General features: G+C 42.4%; 1 protein-coding gene across 1 annotated transcript in view; it reads right to left on the reverse strand.

The window, feature by feature from the left end:
- Positions 1-652: 652 nt before the first annotated feature.
- MPHOSPH10 (M-phase phosphoprotein 10) overlaps positions 653-19,241 on the reverse strand; it is a 120,883-nt gene continuing 102,294 nt past the window's right edge. Inside the window, exons 6-11 of the mRNA XM_069624920.1 lie at positions 17,394-17,461; positions 15,191-15,328; positions 14,310-14,420; positions 8,662-8,769; positions 7,046-7,276; positions 653-914 (exon numbers count right to left, since the gene is read on the reverse strand). Of these exons, the coding sequence (XP_069481021.1) occupies positions 768-914; positions 7,046-7,276; positions 8,662-8,769; positions 14,310-14,420; positions 15,191-15,328; positions 17,394-17,461 (803 nt within the window). The 3' untranslated portion in view covers positions 653-767. The remainder of the gene's footprint in view (positions 915-7,045; positions 7,277-8,661; positions 8,770-14,309; positions 14,421-15,190; positions 15,329-17,393; positions 17,462-19,241) is intronic.

Below are 19,241 nucleotides of genomic sequence, written 5' to 3' on the forward strand. Positions count from 1 at the left end.
TGTTGTGTTTGCGTGGTTTTCATAACGTTACAACACATTTGATGCTGCACTTTGTCACACAACCCTTTCATTTCCCAAATGTGACCTACATTTAGTCGGTGCTTTAGGCACTTTATTGCAGGTCACTTACCCTTCAAAAGGTCTGCCTGTGTGCTTTCAAAAAATGTATGCTTGCCCTTGACTTTTTTTTTCTTATTTGCACATGCTCAGTACGTCTGTTTAGGACACGAGCATAAAAATCCTGTGTACCATGGCTCAGTTTTTGGCTTGTGGTAATGCTTGTTTTGTGAAACATGAAAAATGTTTGAGTCCCTAACTGGAGCAGTATAGGGAATGTAGCAGAGCATTGCTTTTCTTAAAATTCACAGAAGCCATTGACTTAGCTGACCAACCATGTCCACCACATACCTTTTTTCCTGTCATTTTCCCAATTTTTCCCCAAACTATGGAATTTTTCCCTACATAGTTGTTGCCCGACCTGTGCAAATCACCCCTTCCTAAACCTGAAATTTTGTCTACTTTTCAGAAATGTATGCCATTCTGTCTTCCCATTCAGTTTTCCCACCCTTCTCTTCCATTCCGTCCACGCATGTCCTATGGGACAAAAAAAGCCCAAAATCACCTACCTATCACAAAACGGCTGGTTAGCAACTTAGTTTGGACAATCGTTTATTACAAATTAGAATAGAATTTACACACCAAATGTTGGCATATATAGCGGAAATATAGCTGAGCAATATGTACAACGTATATGTTCACATCATAGATTATAGCTTGAGTTTCTGTGCTGAAAGTTCCTGTTTCTTAGATTTTTTCTGTGCGTTCTTGACATCTTTGATCTGCATTTTGACTTGATCTTGCAATTGAGAAAAGAATGCTTGAGAGGACTTTAGCGCTTTATCCTTTCCAGTATCCTAGAAAGAAAAATAAACGCTCAAGTCAGAAAGAATTCCCCAAATATTCTCTCATTTTAAATAGACAAATTTCAAAAATAACCGGTTTCTAGTATTATGGTTGTGAACCAATAAAGGAAGAGGAGGTGGTGGATACCTTTAGATTGCACTTGTCCCCTCAGACGGACATGGACCTTCCGTGTCTGAAAACTTTATTCACAGACCTTTAGTCTAGATTTAAAAGCACCTCCCCAGACCTCAACTATTTTAATTTTCTCTTGGTCGAGTTCAAGACCCTTTCAATGGATTTGTCTCACTCACAAATGCAGGAAATTACCCGAGCCGCACCCCTATACGTTTTTCCCACTAATCCCAAACTACAAGAAGGCTTGGGCTAGCGTTCAAACCATCATTCAAACCACTGGTCACAGGAGCATTCTCCCAAAAATGGAACCCCCATCCCAATAATACACAAGGAACATTTAAGACTTCCCTCTTTTATTAGAGCTGTAAAAACCGAGATTTTCTCACGCTAACTTGCTCCACCGGTCATCTTGTCCCAGACCCCTGCAGTACTGTAGTACACTCTTGCCCATCAGAATAAGAAATAAAAGCTAAACAAATATGTTCCCAACCTGGTGATGGCTTCCAAATCCTTCCAGAATCATTGAAAATACGATATCGCTAGTCAGTGAATGGAATACAAACTGTATAATACTCTTGCAATTCATGCCCGTTATTTGGTAAAAGTTACATTACTACATCCCACTAGCACGCAATAGTGTCTGCATTTAGTCTTATGGTCAACCTAACATATCTCACAGAATAAGTTTTGTCCAAGGTTAATGCTCCCTGACAAGCACACTGCAGGGTCAGGTCAGATGGTGTGGAGGGTGATATTGTAAGCAGGGGCTGTAACAATCGCCATTTGAAAATCTGCAGTTGTTGCACACCTTGTGCAACCCTTTCATCTGTGCAACAGTTCTGGTCATTCTAGCAGACCTGGAAAGAAACTAGAACTGTAGACTCATAATACAATGATTAAGCTGCAGGGGAGGGTGGGAGTTTTTTTTTTTTAACACCCACTGTGTATGGATGACCTCTACTTACATCTTGCGACAAAGCTGCAGGTCTAGATAACCAAAGATGCTCTCAGTGCTAGCAGACTAAAGACAGTGGTCTGCAAGCTTTGGATCTCTAGCTATTTTGGGCTACAATTCCCGCCACCCCTCACTATTGACTATGCTGGCAAGGGTGATGGGATGTTTAGTCCAAAACATCTCTAGAGCCAAAGATTTCACAATCCTGTTAAAGCCCTTCCCTAGAGAACAGGTGTTTTCCAGAGACAGAACGTCTTTGGGATTTAGAACGTAGCCAATTGATAGTTAAATGGACCACTGTTTCTTGTTGCATTGGTTTGCAGAAGCAGGATATTGCTGCCCACGCTTACCATTCTTTCAACTGAATCTCATTGGAAGGAGGTGCAGAGAGGCTTGCATGAGCAGTCTCAGATCAGATTTTTTGGCAATGGATGGACCTTTAACCATTGGTGTTGGCCTTAGGGTATTACAGTTACATCGGTTTCATCAGGCTACAGGACAAGCGTTGGAAGTTCGACATCGCAAATCTGTCGGTTGACGACTGTGGCTTTAGATTTCTTTACATACAGTACATAAGCCAATGTGGGCTGTTGTCAATGAAATTGTCTGTTGAGCTTTGGATCTTTCCTGGTCATAGCCAGCGCGGTCCGAGTGTTCCTTGCTTCTTATTCCTTGCATGCAGGGTCTAATTCCAGCAGGGAGACGCATGCACCCTGTGTTTGGTGAGCACCCCGCTTTCCTGAAAGACCCAATTGCATCAGAGCAAATCCACACATGGTCCATCAGAACTGGAAAGAAAGAATCCGGACTTGTACCCTACCATCAGGAGTGTTAAAGTACCACATCTAATCATTTACGTTTCATCATCCCATTCGGGGGCAAAACAGTCAAAATAGTCTCAATTTCATTAAACAGGCCGACAGGCACATTAACAGGGAACATCTGGAAATGGAACAAATCCTAGGAAGCACGTTCATTTTAACTGTGGTCAGCCTATCCATCCAAGAAAGTTTCACTAGGGACCACCTATGTATATGCAATTTACCCCATTCCCCAAAGAGTGGGAAATTCTGAGCAAGTGTTCTAACAGCCTGGTAAGTCAAATAAAGTATTTGATCTCTATTGAATGATGCAAACAGGAGGGACTGCACAATTTTGTCTGAGACACCCGATGAGCAAAGGACCGATTTACTCTAAGACTAGGATAGTAATCAGCCACGCCGAAACATTGTGAGCAAGGCGGCTTGCTTAAATTCCCTGCTGCCTACTTCAACAAGTTTACTGCTTGGAATGCCGTCAACCAACAGATACTGGCTCCATTATCAGAACAAACGGGGGGGGGGGGCCTAGCCTCAACCCCCTATCCAAGGCAAACTTCCAAGTCTGTACCCTACTTTGGGATGGCGGATACAAGAGCTTCTAAAATGTTTGGTGGTGGCCTGCCCCTACCAAAAAACTAATACGCATTTGGAGAATCCAGCATATTTACGTCTTTTCACAACTGTTTTGGTAAACACAATGTCTGGTTACAATCGGGCATCTGCTCTGGGTTCTCTTTTCCTCCATCCCATAGAAGTGCTCAAACAGTTGTGAAAAATAATAACATATTTCCTGCAGGTTGCATGTTTCTCACAGCCCTGTCAATTTATATAGTCACCCCCCTCACAATTCTTCGCTTTCTGAACATAGCCGCTGAGAAAGCATCAGCTTTGTCCCCTTGTTCATAGTACTTCTTTTTAAGGCAACTTCATTTTTGAAACACTTTCCCCACGAAAGTATCTCAGAAAGGAATTTGTTCTGGTCTTCATTACTTACCTTCTTTATGCATTTAGTCCAACACCACTTTTTTTGCACCTCTCACTCTGTTATGAAAGATCCCTCCAAATGTGGCAAACATATTCAAGTATGTCCCTCAGAGTGGTGTTAATCTGCTGTATTTCTTCTTGAAGATGACCTCCAAACAAGCCATCCCTCAAAAAGACCTCATTACAATGCCAACAACCCCCTTTCCCTTGGTAGACCGATAAATGTCAAGGTTTAAGGTCACCATGTCATGGTCGACCACAGTATCTGCTGCATGGTGCAAGAGGCAACTAAATAGGCTTGCCCGGTTTCCAGGAATAAATAATGTATCTGGGAATAAGTGTTGTGAGGGTGTGAACAAAACCTGTGCCGCTGGGTTACTCTCCACATATCGATCATAAAATTATACTCTTTTAGGTATCTTCTACATTTCTCAGATTACTTGTCCCATAAGCAAAGGCCTGATTCAAATAGGTGTGTTTCTCTTCAATCTATTATCATATGCAAGTCCCTGCCAAGGAGCAAAAGACCCTGGCAGACAGCAGTTCTAGCATTTTTACCTGATTGGGGCTAGTAACCAAGCCGTATATCAGCGTAAAAATTACAATCTTCCTCATCCAGCATCACTTCATTGTATTGTATCAAATTATGGTCGTGTGAAGCCCAGTAAGACTGGGCCACCTGAAAACCATTCACTCGGTACTCTTCTCCTGAAATGTGTATTCTCTGGACAAACATAATGGACACATTTCCATTCTTTTGAACTCTTTAGTGACCTTTTACATGGCAAATGCAGCACTGCCAGGTTTAATGTGACAACTTTCGTTTTTTGCATCAGATCACTCAATGTTATTAATTTAACAGATCTTTCCGTTCAAGTTCTCAAACGTACCAGATAGCGTTTCTCTAGATAGATATACAGATAGATAGCGTTTCACTTTCTACCCCAGACCAGAGACAATCCAACAGAGCCTATACGACCACATGCCGTCCTCTCCCTCCCACACCAACTCCATTCCCGCCCTCCCCGAAATACCCAGGAGTCTGTCCACCTCTCTATTATCAAGAAGTGTAAAAGCTTGACAAAGGCCCTTCATGGTTCACCTCTTTTCATGAGTTTTCTTAATTTAAACATCCTCCTTCTGGAACCACCTTCCCTTCAAGGATCTAACTCGCACTTGCTGCCATCCCAGATTGATGCATGTCCCCCCACGCCATCACTTTTGAGAAGCTGTTCAATTTCATTAACAGGAGTTGAGTGAAACTGGACGGATATTATGCCCCCTGAACCATATGGTCAGGGGTTGGCATTCCTTCTACTTGTTAAATGCGAGCCTGGATAGGTCTTGAAAAATTTGAATTTGTGATCCCTTAAATTTAGTGTTTTTCTGCCTCATCTTACCAAGTACGTCCATTGTATCACTATAGTAGTGACATTTTGCCACTGTTGGCCTAGGTCCTCTCCCCAAACTGTCTTCTGTTGAGGAGCATCTCCTTCTGCTCAGAAATGTTAGCAAGCAATGTCCTTGACCATGACTTAAATATCGTCAATCTTGAGCGTCACCTCCCTTCCTTGCATTTCCATTGATCTGGTTTTCTATTCAAGTTCCAAGAGATCCATGGAGAGTGGTTTATGTTCCATAACTTAAATCTTCCATCCATGCAGTTCAGAAATTGAATCAAGGTGCGGAGATGACCGTGCTGTGGAGTGGCTATGCCTGTGGTATTTGTGAAGCGCTGCAAGTTAACCTGGGACTGTAAGTCTAGTTTGGTAAAAAGGTAGCCTTGCTTCATTTCAGCCCAATTAATCTGTGAGAGCATGTAGTGTCAAATGGTGCACATTTGCCTCAGAGCCACATTGGCAGGGGGCAGATTGAGAGGTGATAAAACTTAATTGTTGCACAAAAGCATACCCCAGTTTGTCGGCTTCACATGCTTGCCCCTCAGAATCCCCCCCCCCCCAAACCAGTGCCTCGGCAAATTGCCCCAAACTCCATGTTCTTCACCACCACCCTCTCTGGCAACCTTTTCTGTGTCTTCTTTCATCTTAGTTTAGAACAGCACTTCAATTGCCAGGAAGCACTACTTCCAAAACAGGCTCATACAGCGAATGTTGGCCTCCACAGAGACCCCCCCCCCCCCCACTCTTTCACAGAGAACAAACAGGGATCCTTTTCACAGCGTATTCACCATATTGGTCACGTCACGGATGTCGCCAAGCTCCTTTCCAGTGAGAGATTGATATTGGACACATGAGTTTTATCACCAATTCCTGAAATGTAACCATTTGGAGTTTCACGGAATTGCCAAGGACATCAGTTAAGATGGCATTACCTCCATAGAGGTGCAAGGTTACCAGGGCATGGACTATTATGAAATACTCAGAGAGGAGGGTTTTATGTTCCAGAGGAATGCTAGTTAACACGAGGTTTGGGCATATGTTGATATGTTACCTGGTGGGCAGACTGCGGTCAATAATGAACCCTAAATATTTTTGGCACACGGGCAACTCTATATAGAGCGTTAACATGACTGCATAGAATATAAATCACTGTGGCACTAGGTGAACGGGCCACGGTTGGATCAGAAGTTACCCTTGGCATCAATCCAGTTTTTTTTGGGATGGGCCCCTCGTCAATCGCGGTACCTTTTCTGACGCAGGAACAGGTCGGAAGTGATTTTGCAAACATTGCAACAAAAACAAAAAACCCTAAGCGGTACTATATTTATAAAACATTTTAGGGTAGTATGTCATAACACAATATGAAGCCCAAGTATTTAAAAACAATAACCTCTCCTGGTTAAAAATAAAAAAATTAAAAAAAAAAAAGTCTATAGAATAAATCATCTCTGAACAGGTTTGCACATTTATGGAAAATGACATTGTGGCAATTATGGCATTGTTCCAACATCCCATAATTGTACACTGTTCTAAAAAAACATTCTTTCCAGAATCAGAAATTCACACACCACTTAATCTACCACTTCAGTATCTGCATTTGAACCACCGTAACGTGGTGAAACGTCCAAAGCAAAGAACAATTTGTGACAAATAAGGCGATCAAAAAAGTTTAGTAAGACAAATGAGAAACATTTGAGTTCACACGTGGAGCAGCACATTATCAAATAGGGCAAAATAAGCATGATGCGAGATGGGGGCTGCGACATATGAGAAACTAAATTAAAAAAATATATATATATATATTTGGAAGTGAAGTTCAGCAATACATCCCATTAAAATGTTCTTACCGTCAATAATGTGGTTTTGCCATCCTTTGTGAGTTTCTTCAAATTATCGGCAGCTGCTTTTTTGCTGAGTTTCTTAACTCCTTCAGGTTTCAATTTTTGCAGGAGTTTCTGGCGCTTCTCTTTTTCTCTCAGTTTTATGCGTTTCACTAGCTTTTTCTTTCTCCTCTCGCGCTTCTTATCTGTGGCCGTCTTCTCTGCATCTGCTTTCAGATCCCCTGCTTTGTTTTTTTCCTGCAGTTTGAACATTTTGCAAATTCACAAATTGAAGAGACTTCACATTTCACCTCTATCTTGCCATTTTGGGGGATCATCAATACTGAATCCACCAAGATATTCCAACAAAGAAAAGGGTTTCTCTGCGACCTCATTTACCTCAAGAAAAATCTGTGTCGATACATCTCCCATAAGGCAGTAGGAAGATGGTTTTGAAGGCAACAAAAAGTAGATTATCTTAAACCTTGTAGAATCGTAACATATTATGAAGCAAAATTAAGGCAGCGTAGGTTTTAAAAAAACCTTCAATGTAGTCTTTGCCCTTAAGTACTGACTTCCCACATTGCTTGAGCAGCATAAGACAAGCAAGGTAGGAATGCATTCAAACTTGCCTTTTAATGAGTTTTAAAGTTCAAATACTGTTTTCATCCTTCTTTGATATATATATATATATATACATACAAACACACAAAAAAGATCTACTTAAAGCTGTTCAAGATTAGGTCACAGAGGGGGAATTTGAAGCAGATGAGAAATGTGGAAAATGTATTTACACTTGCAAAAGAAAGTTAAGAATTGGTAGGGTCAACTTAACGAGGAAATTCAAATTAGCTTTGGGGGCATTATTTCAATAGCTTTATTTTTATATAATATGTGAATAACTTAAAGCATTATTGCTTATTGGCATCCAGTAGGACTTGTTGGTGCAAGGTACATTTGTGTCAGGCAGAAAATACCTTTTTTTAAATATACAATAAGGAGCGGGCAGACATGCACTTTGGATGATAAATGAGTGTAATTGATTGGGTTCACTTCAATCTTAGTATTTTGTCAATGTAAGAAAAAACACTTTCAAAGTCTGCTGGTACCTATTAATTTTACCTACTATGTTATTTGCTTGAAGATGGCCTATATAGTAGATCTAGTTTTCCCTCCCACCGCCCCACACGCAAAATCACATTCATCTTTTGGGCAGTTTTTATAGGTCTATTTCCTATTTAAAATGTATCTGGATGGTAACCCAAAGAACTCCAATAACCCAGCTACATAGGGATACGGTCAGAGGAAGATTTTTATTTGCGACATATTGACAGTGCGATTTGGTAGTGCCGATACATATTTTACTTGCATTGACAAGGCAGAAAACAAAATCTCTAGATTTTAAGACTGTCAAACACGATTTAAAAAAATTAAAGCACAAGCAGAAAACTAGAGTCCTTTTCTGGAACATTATAATGAACCAGGTCTGGAAGATTGATAGAACCGGACTGTTGAAAAGTCTACTTTTCCACAGATCATTTTGCCTTTCCTTCTGCAATACAGTTCTTAGTACTGTATAAGAAGACTATTTTTTGTAAATAAAAAAAAGAAAAAACACCTTCACTCTTAATTCAATTGTTTACCTTGACTTCCTCAGGAGCCAATAGGGCTGCATCGCTGATGTTCACTGGTGCAACCTCTTCCATGGCAATTGCTGGGAGATTGGAGACTACCTTAATTTCTGGTACCGACTGGAAGAGAAAAAAGAAATGGTTATCCAGATTCAGGTTTTCAGAACACTTCGCTGTTGGTTGTTCTGGAATTGTATAGGATTGTTTTTCCTCCTCTCTCAAACTTGACCAGCTGGTTTCTCTACAAATTTGTTGCCAGCAGAGAACTTACTGCTAGACACTGAATGCATGCTATCCAGCAGGAAAAGCAGCAACAGACTCAGAACGGACTAAAATTCAAATGAATGGCAGATTTCACACATTTTGCTGTAGATTACTATAGTCTAAGCTACTTTACAAAGAGCGTAGAGAACATTGATCAAGCTCACCCTCTACATATCTCCATTTGCTCCGAAGATTAAATTGTGTGTACAGTACTTTGCGGAAAACAGGACGTGGATCAGTTAATTGGAATATACTTTAATGCAATTAATACGGGCTTCAGAAGATCTAAATGTTGTGAAAGGTCTAGGGTGACTCATTGCTGGTGTCTCATACACCCAGTCAATAATATAATTTGCACCACCAACACAGCCAGTGACAAACAAATGCCATAAAATGGAAGAAAGTATGGGATAGGAGGTTGGTACTGCTTAACCAAACAAGCCTAAAAAGCAATCGGTACCAAAGTTAGTTATCATAACTCATACACAGTCCATAAAATCGGTGTGACAGAAAACCTTTTCACGTGTCTACTGTCCCTAGTTACTGACCAGGCCACTAGCTGGCTTATCTTCTTGCTTCCTCTTATCAAGGCCTCAGTAGTTTCCTTCATGCATTTTCCTTGGCAGGATCGTTGGCTTTTCCATAGCCCCCTCCCTTGCCAAAGCTTCAGTCTTTTCTTTCCCAGTTATCTCTTTAGTCATGGCTTCTTCCATTTCTCACTACAGTCTCTCCATGGGATGGGGTTTGTCCTGTTCTTGTTCCACTTTTGGTTGTAGTCCCTGCTTTGTACTTTTGATGTCTTTCCAAAGGCCACAACCTTGGCATGCTCACTGCCTCAGTCTCTGCTGCCCCACTCACTTTTCGGGTCCTCTCAAACACTTTCACTCCTCCCTCCCGGGTTTCATCTTTCTTTCCACCATCACCCTTTGCTCCACCCATCTCAGAGTATCTTTTTTTTAAAACATTTTTTTTCACTCCACCTCCCTCTGCCCGACATTTCTCTGGGCTCTGCTTCGCTCCACCTTTCTCCAAGTCTTCCAATTTGTTTCAACTTCTTCCATTTTCCAGGTCTTACAGGCTGCTTCTTCTCACTCATTGGAAAGTCTACTGCAGTCTTTGCTCATCCTGCAGCTCTGTTTTTTAGGTTGAACAGTTTCTTCCAGAGTGTGATTTCTGTAAGGTTGAGAGTCTTGTATGAGCATGTATAGCGGCAGGGATTCCTTTGTAGTTCTTTAAATCCATCAGCCTCCATTTTGGTTTGCTTTCATGTGCAGTGCTGCGAGTTGCTCGGCTGGTGCTGCTGTTTTTGTCTCTCCTATTCTGGCTTCAGTGCATCGACTTCAAGAGTCCGCTCTGGCTGTCTCCTTTCCTCAGCAGATAAGTTTGAGGAATATGACTGGGAGTGTAAAACTATGTCTGTGGTTGTGTGGGTGTTTCTCCCAGATTACTGGTACTGTAGCTGTTGTGAAATTGTGTGTTTTCGCTTTGCTTAAGTCTCTAATTTGGAGAATGACTGGTGTTCCCTCTGTGTGCCTCGTTGATTAAGAGAGCAGAGGAGTGTTTTCTTGTCAGCTATAGTATTAAATGGGAGTGATGCCACCAGAATGTTCTCTGCAGGGTGCAAAGAGAATTTCTGTGGGTCGATTAGTGTCTTCCTGCCCTTGGATCGGTTGTCGACTTTCTCCTATACACATTGATTTTCCATCTGCGGGATGGCGATTCTGGGAGATTTACTCCACGTTTGTTTGTTCCTTCCCAATAGTGTGGGCAACATGTCCTTAGGATAAGAAAGAAGGGCCCTTCCTGGTGCCACGAAGGTGGTCCTTATGAGGAGGATTGAGTTCCTTTCATCACAAGTCCTACTAGGAGCAGCTGCAGGAGGAATGATGAAAGAGTAAACACGTTTGAGCAAAACTGACAATGCTACTAGAGTTCCAGAAGGCAGTAAGGGCTCCCAATCAAGGCCCAAAGAGTATTGCAGATACAAGATTTTTCAGGGAAGCATACAGGGTTGAGGGCCAGAGGATCCAGCTGTTCCTGCTGGACCAAGGATGAGGAAGAGCCTAAAAAGGACTTCAGTTGAAAAACCAGTTTCAACCTCTAGAGATGAGGCGTCATCAATAGAACCAGCTTCTAGTATCATCAGGGGTGCCTCATCTCTCCAGTGCTTTCCACAAAGCATCAGGTCAGGGTTAGTGCGGCCCTCCAATCACTATACATGCACCTTTTAAAAATTGTTGCCAGCCATATAATCAGGATTGTCCAGCCAAGCTCAACCTAGGCACGTGTATAGTTTTAGGGGGCTTGAGAAACCCTCATCTATTCTAAACTAGATACCTTCCACTCAGATGCCTTTGAGTTCTGCCGGAATTCATCAGTAAAACAGCCAAAATGATAGTTCTTTGTCTTAAAAACAAAAAAGATGGACCATAAAGAAAAGGGTATGAATGTATGACTTGAAAATAACTTAGTGGTAACTTTGCGCCCTTTCGTTGAGCAAGTGGCTACAAAAGCAGTAAAAAGGCAACACAGTAGTGTAGACAATTGTAAAACACATACCGACCGGCCTATTGCCCGACAGTTTCTGGGTGGGAAAACTCACTCCTAGAAAACATGTACCTCTGCAGAACTAGCTTTGGGGGCTACTTTGGGCACCACGTTAAAATATAGACATACATCAGCTGCAACTTTCTGGGAGACTTAGGAAAAGATCAACCTGCAAAAATAAGCCAGTATACCAAGCAAAATGTTCCTACTACTGACAATAGTATGTATGGCTGTTCTTATTACAGAACATAACATTGCCTTCATACCGCTTCAAAGTGCTGCAGAGAAGTGGAGAAAGGAAAATTAGAGGTATGCAAACTTAAAATTTCAGATTACCAAGACATCAAGTCAGACGGGTTGAATATAGTAGGTTTTATGATTGCAAGATGTTAGGGGAGTTTTCCTAAAGTCCACCTGGAGGTAAGACTCTAAAACTACTCGTAGTATAGGTCTGTATTACCAAAGGATTGGTAAAATGGCAGAGCAGCCAGGCTTACCTTATGAGGAGGATGTGAGCTGTAGGTAAGTACAATGAATCCAGTCAATACATTGATTTGGGGTTGTTTTACTGCGGATGAAATGTTTGAAGGAGAAACGACCAAAAATTATTTGTTTGAAATAATCTTCGGTTGTTTCTCCCCTGAACATTCCCAACGGCTTCAATAGTAGTTGCTCGTGCTTACAATTATTACAGAAAATGACAGTTATGAAAGTTCTACTGTTGAAATAACAGTGGCGCACACTTGCATTTGTTACAGTGAAGTGACAGTGTCATTCATTTACAAAGTCACTCAGTCTGTAGGAAGGAAAAGGAGGGTTTAACACCAATGGCAGTGATTTACTTCTTAGCAACACTTTACAAGGCTCCGAAGGCTTTAGCAGTCAAATCCCTGCTATTCAAGCATTCATCAATGTCAGTGTAGGATGGGAGCAAAAGTCTTATGCAGCAGCAAAGGCAAAGTAGTACTTTAGATACTTAAATAAAAAGGCATTAGTAGGATAACACAATAAGGACCATGCAAAGGACTCCCTAAAAGCACACTAGCTGTTGAGCCTGGGCAACAGGTATGGGTGGACACCCAAACACCTGGTACCGGCTTGAGGCAAGTTCTACCTTGAAACTCACAGTACACCGCCAGGGTGGTTGAAGAAAAGGTAGCTCGATTCTTTCCTGTGCAGCAGCAACGGACCTGGTCTCTCCATTCCACGGTCTGGTGACAAAAGGAAGGACTCTGAATGGGATGTCACAGCAGCAGTCGCAAGAAAGGACACTCAAAGGATTTCTTCGGTCTCCCATGTTGGTCTGCGGTTTGGGCACCTTCTTATCTGCACCAACGGTGAATAGTTACTGCCCGAAGATTTTCCTCGATTCTGCAGTCCTGCATTCTGGTGAGGGAACTTGATGAGTGGGATCGTGGCACTGGAGGTCCAACTGGCCACAAAGTTCTGGGGGGATTCATTCATGGAAAGATGTTGCACTGCAATTGGATCAGAGGTCCCCTAGTATTCACGGTTTGCAGCCCTTGAAGGTCATGGCACCTTGTGGGATGGCTCAATCTGCAGTTCGTTTTGGGGCTGGTTGGTCCCACCAGCCAAAGGGAACGAGTCATCCTCTTCGGAGCTCCGATGTAAATAGGAAAACTGGGTCAGGACAGCAGTGGTCGCTTCACGGTTACTGGAAGGGGTTGCAGGCATCTCTGGTCATCTTCAGATCTTCTGTTCCAGTGGTCGACTTGCCTTCTGCCTCAAGAACTCACAGTTTATTAAGATTTCCCATTCACTCCTCTGCACACTTTCCCTGCAGTGTACAGAAAGGGCCGGGTGGCTGTCCAATCGGCTGTCCCGAGTGGGAACCGGTTGCATTCAGACACACTAGCAGACAAAAGGATAGGCGAGTGTTAAAACTCCTCCCTTGCATCCTGTCCTCACAGACACACTGGAGCCTAGGCAGTGACACAAAGGGTTTCCACCAAAGGCAAAGGCAAAACTCAGACAGAGGCCCCCCCCCTCCCCCCCCAGAATGTTAGACGGGATAACAAAGGACAACCACACAAGAAATGGCAAAAAAAAGAAAGGAGCCACCATGTTAGCACATGGGTGACCCTTTGTGTATAAACAAGGCTGTGAATGCAGTCTGCGGTAGACAACAGCACAACCGTTGGTAGAACATATCCACTGCCACCAGCCTTAGCTATAGTATTGCCACTGGTACCAAAAGGTCACAAGAGCCGAGAGAAGGGGGATACTATGTATCCCCTTAGCACTCCACTTAAGGTGGGGTGTGATTTAGTAAGGATACAAAGTATCCCCCTTTCCTTAAGAACAGTAGTTCTCAGGGGGAAATGGAATAATATAAAAGGAGACCCCAAAGGGTCCCCCAGCAACACTGCTCATAGGGTGCTGTGTGCTGCAAAAGTGTAACAGATGCCTTTAAGAGAATGGAGAAAAGCAAGACTCCATAATATAAGGTAAAACAAAAAGAACAAAGTTCCCATGGATAGAGCATGTAAGAAATAACGAGTGGTGCAGAGGGGTGGGTTCAGGCTCCCATCATTCAGGAGAACAAGAAAAAGGTCCAAAAGTGCAGCAAAAAGCACTGGGGTCCTCACTAGGAGAGGGGATTAAGCATTCAACTGATAAATCTCCCCAACACAAGGGAGCAGCAAACACTTACTTTTGAATCACATTGGGATTTAAACATTAGTCCATATACGCAGTGTCCAAATAATATTAAAACATTTTAAGTACGTATTACTGAAGGGTGAGAAAAGAATATTCAGTGGGATAATGACCAGCTCTTGCACATATTTGTCATTAGCTGGATCAGCAGAGTTTCAATGAATACTCACTGGTTTGGGTGTGAAGTGGAAATTGGAAAGTGCGTCGAGTTTTAGGAAAAGGGAGTCCATCAACTTCTGAATTTCTACATGCTTTGGGTTTTCATCTTCTTCCGTCTTTTCCTGCAGTCATTGGAACAATAAATACATAGTCAATGTATTGCAAAGTTTTACCTGAAGCAAAAGAGGACATGAGAAAAGGAGTGTGCAAGTGAGAGAGGGTGCAAAAGAGAAAACAAGCACAGATGAGCGCTCTTACCGTGAATTAAAACTGCTATGAAGAGGGCTAACCTCACATGGAGATTTGAAAACTGATCTGACGTCCACAATAAAGCCTTTCTGTAAGTCATCCACTAACCCCTAGTCTCAGTTTGTTCTACTCCACGTCTTCACACATGGAAAGTAAATGCAAACGTCTATCAACCAAGGACATCAGTAGCTGACCTTTCCCAAAACCTGGTACAAGAAGCAGGAACTGAAAAAAGGTTGGTTCGATGCTTTGCTGTCAAGGTTGGCTTCCGAGATAACCCAGAAATCAAGAACACAATTTAATTTTCAGACACCATACTCTGTGTGTAAGAAAGTGGACACAACGTTCGAAGGCAACATTACTGTTCCAGGAACCGTAGCAATGCAAATATACATTAAAGCTACCCCCATCCATGAAGGTCTGGAGGATGCACCCCAGAAAACTTGCATTTCAAGTTCACTGCTGTTTCTAAAAGGCATTAGTTGTACTCAATTTCTTGAACCAAGACATCTGGCGCAGTGTATTCAAGGTGGACCACCACTGCTAGGGTGTTGATTCTTAGCTAAATATGAAAAGTCGCTTTATAAAAAGGGTTTCCTTATGCAAATCATTTAAGACGCTTTCAGAGTTGAACCTTTTTTACCTTATTGAGTTTGACATATTCTTGTTCATAAAGTTCAGCAAGGCTTAATTTGCTCTTTTCATGGTCCAAAGTTAACCGCTTCTTGTATTCAAAAGCATCTTCCTTTGGCTTTTCTTTGCGTAAAACATCATCCCACGACTTGAAAGAGAAATAATGAATGTTAGAAAACATGCTTTGATTAAATTAGGCCCCTTCTTAGGAACTGGTTTCTTACCCCACTGTGGAGTGCTTTTTTTAATATGGGCATGCAGGCATGCATCCATAACTTTCTTTTGATGAAATATATTCATGTCAGAATGGCTCCAGCCCCTGAACACTCAATAGGATTACGATTATACCCAACAAATATGAAAACGTATTCTTTTCAAAGAAAACATTCCGAAAATAAGTAACACGTTCTTCCCTTTATTTAGGTCTATATCTTGTCAAAAAATATTAAAATAAAAATGTGAATGTGGCAAAGTTTAATTTGCTGAACACTTGCATTTCTCAAACGAATATGCAATTGGTTCAGCCCCAACCCATATTTCTCATTAAATTCAAAACACTACATAAACAGAGAACAATACTGTGGATAATTTCTCCACGTGTGCACGTCATCGAATGATAGTATTGTAGGTGGGCAAGAAACAACTTAGACTTTGGTCAGTGCAGCATTCCTGATAAAATCATGTACAAGAAGAATGTGCGACATGGCCAGGGATCCATCATGTGGGGGTAGGGTAGAGGTCTTGGCTTTCCGGATGTTTTGGAATACAGCTCATTAGCAGCCTTAGCCATAATAGTTAATGAAGGATCATGGGCGGTGTACTCCAAGCATATGGAGAGCAGCAGGTTTCAGACCCCTGTGTGCGATACCCAACGGGGTTGATGTGAGCCAGTCCTACGCCAGAATTGGAGCCCAAATCCCTTTCCAATGAACCAGGTTGTGTGACCAAAGCACTACTGTATCGCCGCGTCAATTCAACAGCTGAAATGGAATAGTCAAGAGTGCCCAGAGGGGTACCAAGAGGAGCAGACAAGAGGCAGAACAAATCGCACAGCTGCATGGACAAACCCAAGTCGCTACAAGATCCGCTCCCATTGAAAGAGCAGAGCGAGTCCGATCGCTCCTACAAAATCCAAGAGACAGTGACCCGCGTCAACAGAACCATAGCCCAAGACAGGTGGCAGGACGCCCAGTGAAACTTGCATAAGTAAAGACATTACACTCATGCGTAGTGGCGAGGTGGAGCGGTCCACTCACAAATGTCATGCTAGAGGCGCCCGGAAGACCCTTACACAAACTGAGACATTCACTGTTACGGGTGCCATTACAGAATACAGGCGGTGCCATGGATGGAAACAGGGAAGGGCCTAACACCCCCCCCTTCTGAATCTTTGCCTGGTTGTAACATCTGCCTGGGTAAGAGGATAACTATCGGTTGGTCGGGGCAACCAGCTAAAGGAGAGAACCAATGGAGAGGGGCGGAGGGAGAGGGAATAAAAGGAAGGGGTGGAAACATGAAGGTGTGGGTTGTAGGGAGGAACAAGAGAACAAGCAGAGGAAGGACTGAGCAGAGGAGTGTGGAGTAGAATTATTGGAGAGTGCAAGGCGAGTTATTAGTTGGTGGGAGAGAGTGGTTTTACAAGGTTATGGTGGCTATTCATTTTCCATTTGATATAGCACACAAAAGCAACAGTCCAGTTTCTGGATTTCCGAATCCCTCAAAATGTGAAAAGACTAAACTGTGAAGGGGAGTACACTTCAAGTAAAGCTCTACATCACTAGTTGAACAATTTCATTTAGCTTGGTCTGTTCTAGCGGATGTCATTCTCCAGCTCAAACAGCTGTCAAAATAAGCCATTTGTATTGGTTTTACCGTCCAAGTATAATGCCCATCAAACGCCACTAAAAGCCTGGTTATTTACATGAAATATCTGCTAGAGAAATCTGATCCTGAGAAACTGGAAAAGTATTGATAAACCAAAGCTTCAAGACTGGTTACAGAACATGATTTCCCCATCAAAGGGGGAAAAGGTGTCCAACTCTTAAAGAAATGTCTGCATGATGAATAATCATCTAGTAGAGCGTGTTTACTCCTTCTGTGGACTTTATATATGGCTTGCTATGAATTGCAATTTAGTGTCCATATGAGAAAAAAAGTACATCCGTTATTTTTAAGGTGCTATACAAAAATAATGTTATCGCAACGCAACTAACCTGGTCTTTTATCCTCTGCTTAATGATATCTTCCAGGTGTAATGTGGTTTCCTCTGTGATTACTGGCGCTAGAAAAGAATCCAATTCTCAATCAAACAAGCATATTTAATATTCAACATTTTAAGTGCCATATTGACACATTTACATGGTTACGTTTTGTATAGATATGCAATGTGCAGGTGGTGTAAGCCTACTTCATGGGAATCATTTTAGTTTTACATTAGAGCGTATTTAGTGGCAGGGTACATTTTATGTGGCAGGGAGAATTGTATGCTACAAGCCAGGGACAACAGTCACTTGCCACAGTTAGTTAATGAAGGCTGGTCAGCAGACTGAAGAATTGTGTGGGAACATTTCTGTTTTTTTCTCCAAAGTCCACACAAAGGACTTTAATAAGACTCTTACTTGACAATACAGCAACTCCAACTCGAAGTCGTCTGTACAACTCAATTTTGAGATCGCAATGGCAGAGCAACCAGGCTTATCTCAGGAGGGAGAGAGGGCTGTAGGTAAATAAAGTGTAACTATCATATTGTCACAGGCTACAAATCGATAAGTTTCTCTGGTAACCGAATACTTGTTTAAGCATTCCTTATGGCTGCGTACCTGGCGGTTACCATATGACATCACAAGCGCATAGGCAGGCTGCCTAGCGTTCCGTCGCCTAGGCAACGGCGTAGGCTGGTGGGATCACGTGACCACACCTGAACGTATTTCTGTTGTGCGCTCCCTTTCTGTGCGCTTGCGTTTAAGGTTGTTCTGCGTTACTACGTTCCATTGTGTATTCCAATGAGCCCCTTGTTACTGACCTTGGATCGCCTTACGGATTGCTTAGTTTACTCCTGGTTGGCCGTATTTATATTCCCTTACCTACGACCTCGGAACGTTCCCGGATCGTTACCGCTTGCTCCTTAACTGCTCTACGGAGAAGGTCCGTCTTCCACTCTCGGAACTCCTACAGTATCCCTCTGCCCATTCCTTGCTGCTAGTTCTGATACACTCATTTCGACTTCGCAATCCATTTCAACCTGCTCTTATCTGCCTTACCTGAACTGCGAATTGCCTACCCTTTCCTGAAGTACTCCTGGAAAACACCGTTTCTAGTTACCGGATTGGATTATTGGAGAACATTATTTCACAACTGACTTGGACGCTATGCAGTATTGCTCCTGGAATAGATGTTTTTTCATTAAACTTTAGTTCGCCCTTGTTCTGTTTGGGAGAGGTCCTACTAACCCACTAACCTCTCCTCCAGTCCCATCTCCGGTGTTGGTCTCTACATTGCCTTCAGGATCTTGGATAAAAGCACGTTCTGTACACGCCTGGGATTTACTCGCTACGCAAGGTTAGGGTTTCATTTGCCCGCAACTAATCTTGTCTTCATAAAACCTTCATCGGATTTCTTCCTTATCCTGGTGTGTACTCCTTGTACTTTGCTCTTTCATTCGAACCACTGTGACACCCATTTAAATTACGTGTAGCACGGTCTCTCGAAGGAAAGGTCACCCTCCATTGAGGAGACCCTTCTTGGGTTTTGAACGTGTCTTGGTGAAATCAGTAGGAGTTCGTTCTACACTGTTCCTAGGTGCCTTGTCCCTGGAGTACGACACATATGGTCCAAAAAAACACTTGTACCCTTAGTTATGTAAAAATAATCAATATATGTAACAGGAGTTTTTTTAGAATGGTAAGGCAAGTACGATCACAATAAGCAAATGCAATATAAAACCAATGTAATACTTCTTGTAAGTAAACCACAGTGTAAAAGAGGTCTTGATCAAAAATGCCAAGCACCCAAAACATCTGCCTCTCGCATTTATTTCCGATGGAATCCCATAAGATATATAT

The sequence above is a fragment of the Ambystoma mexicanum genome, chromosome 11, assembly GCF_040938575.1.
Source record: "Ambystoma mexicanum isolate Mex_15411 chromosome 11, UKY_AmexF1_1, whole genome shotgun sequence".
Taxonomy (NCBI): Eukaryota; Metazoa; Chordata; class Amphibia; order Caudata; family Ambystomatidae; genus Ambystoma; species Ambystoma mexicanum.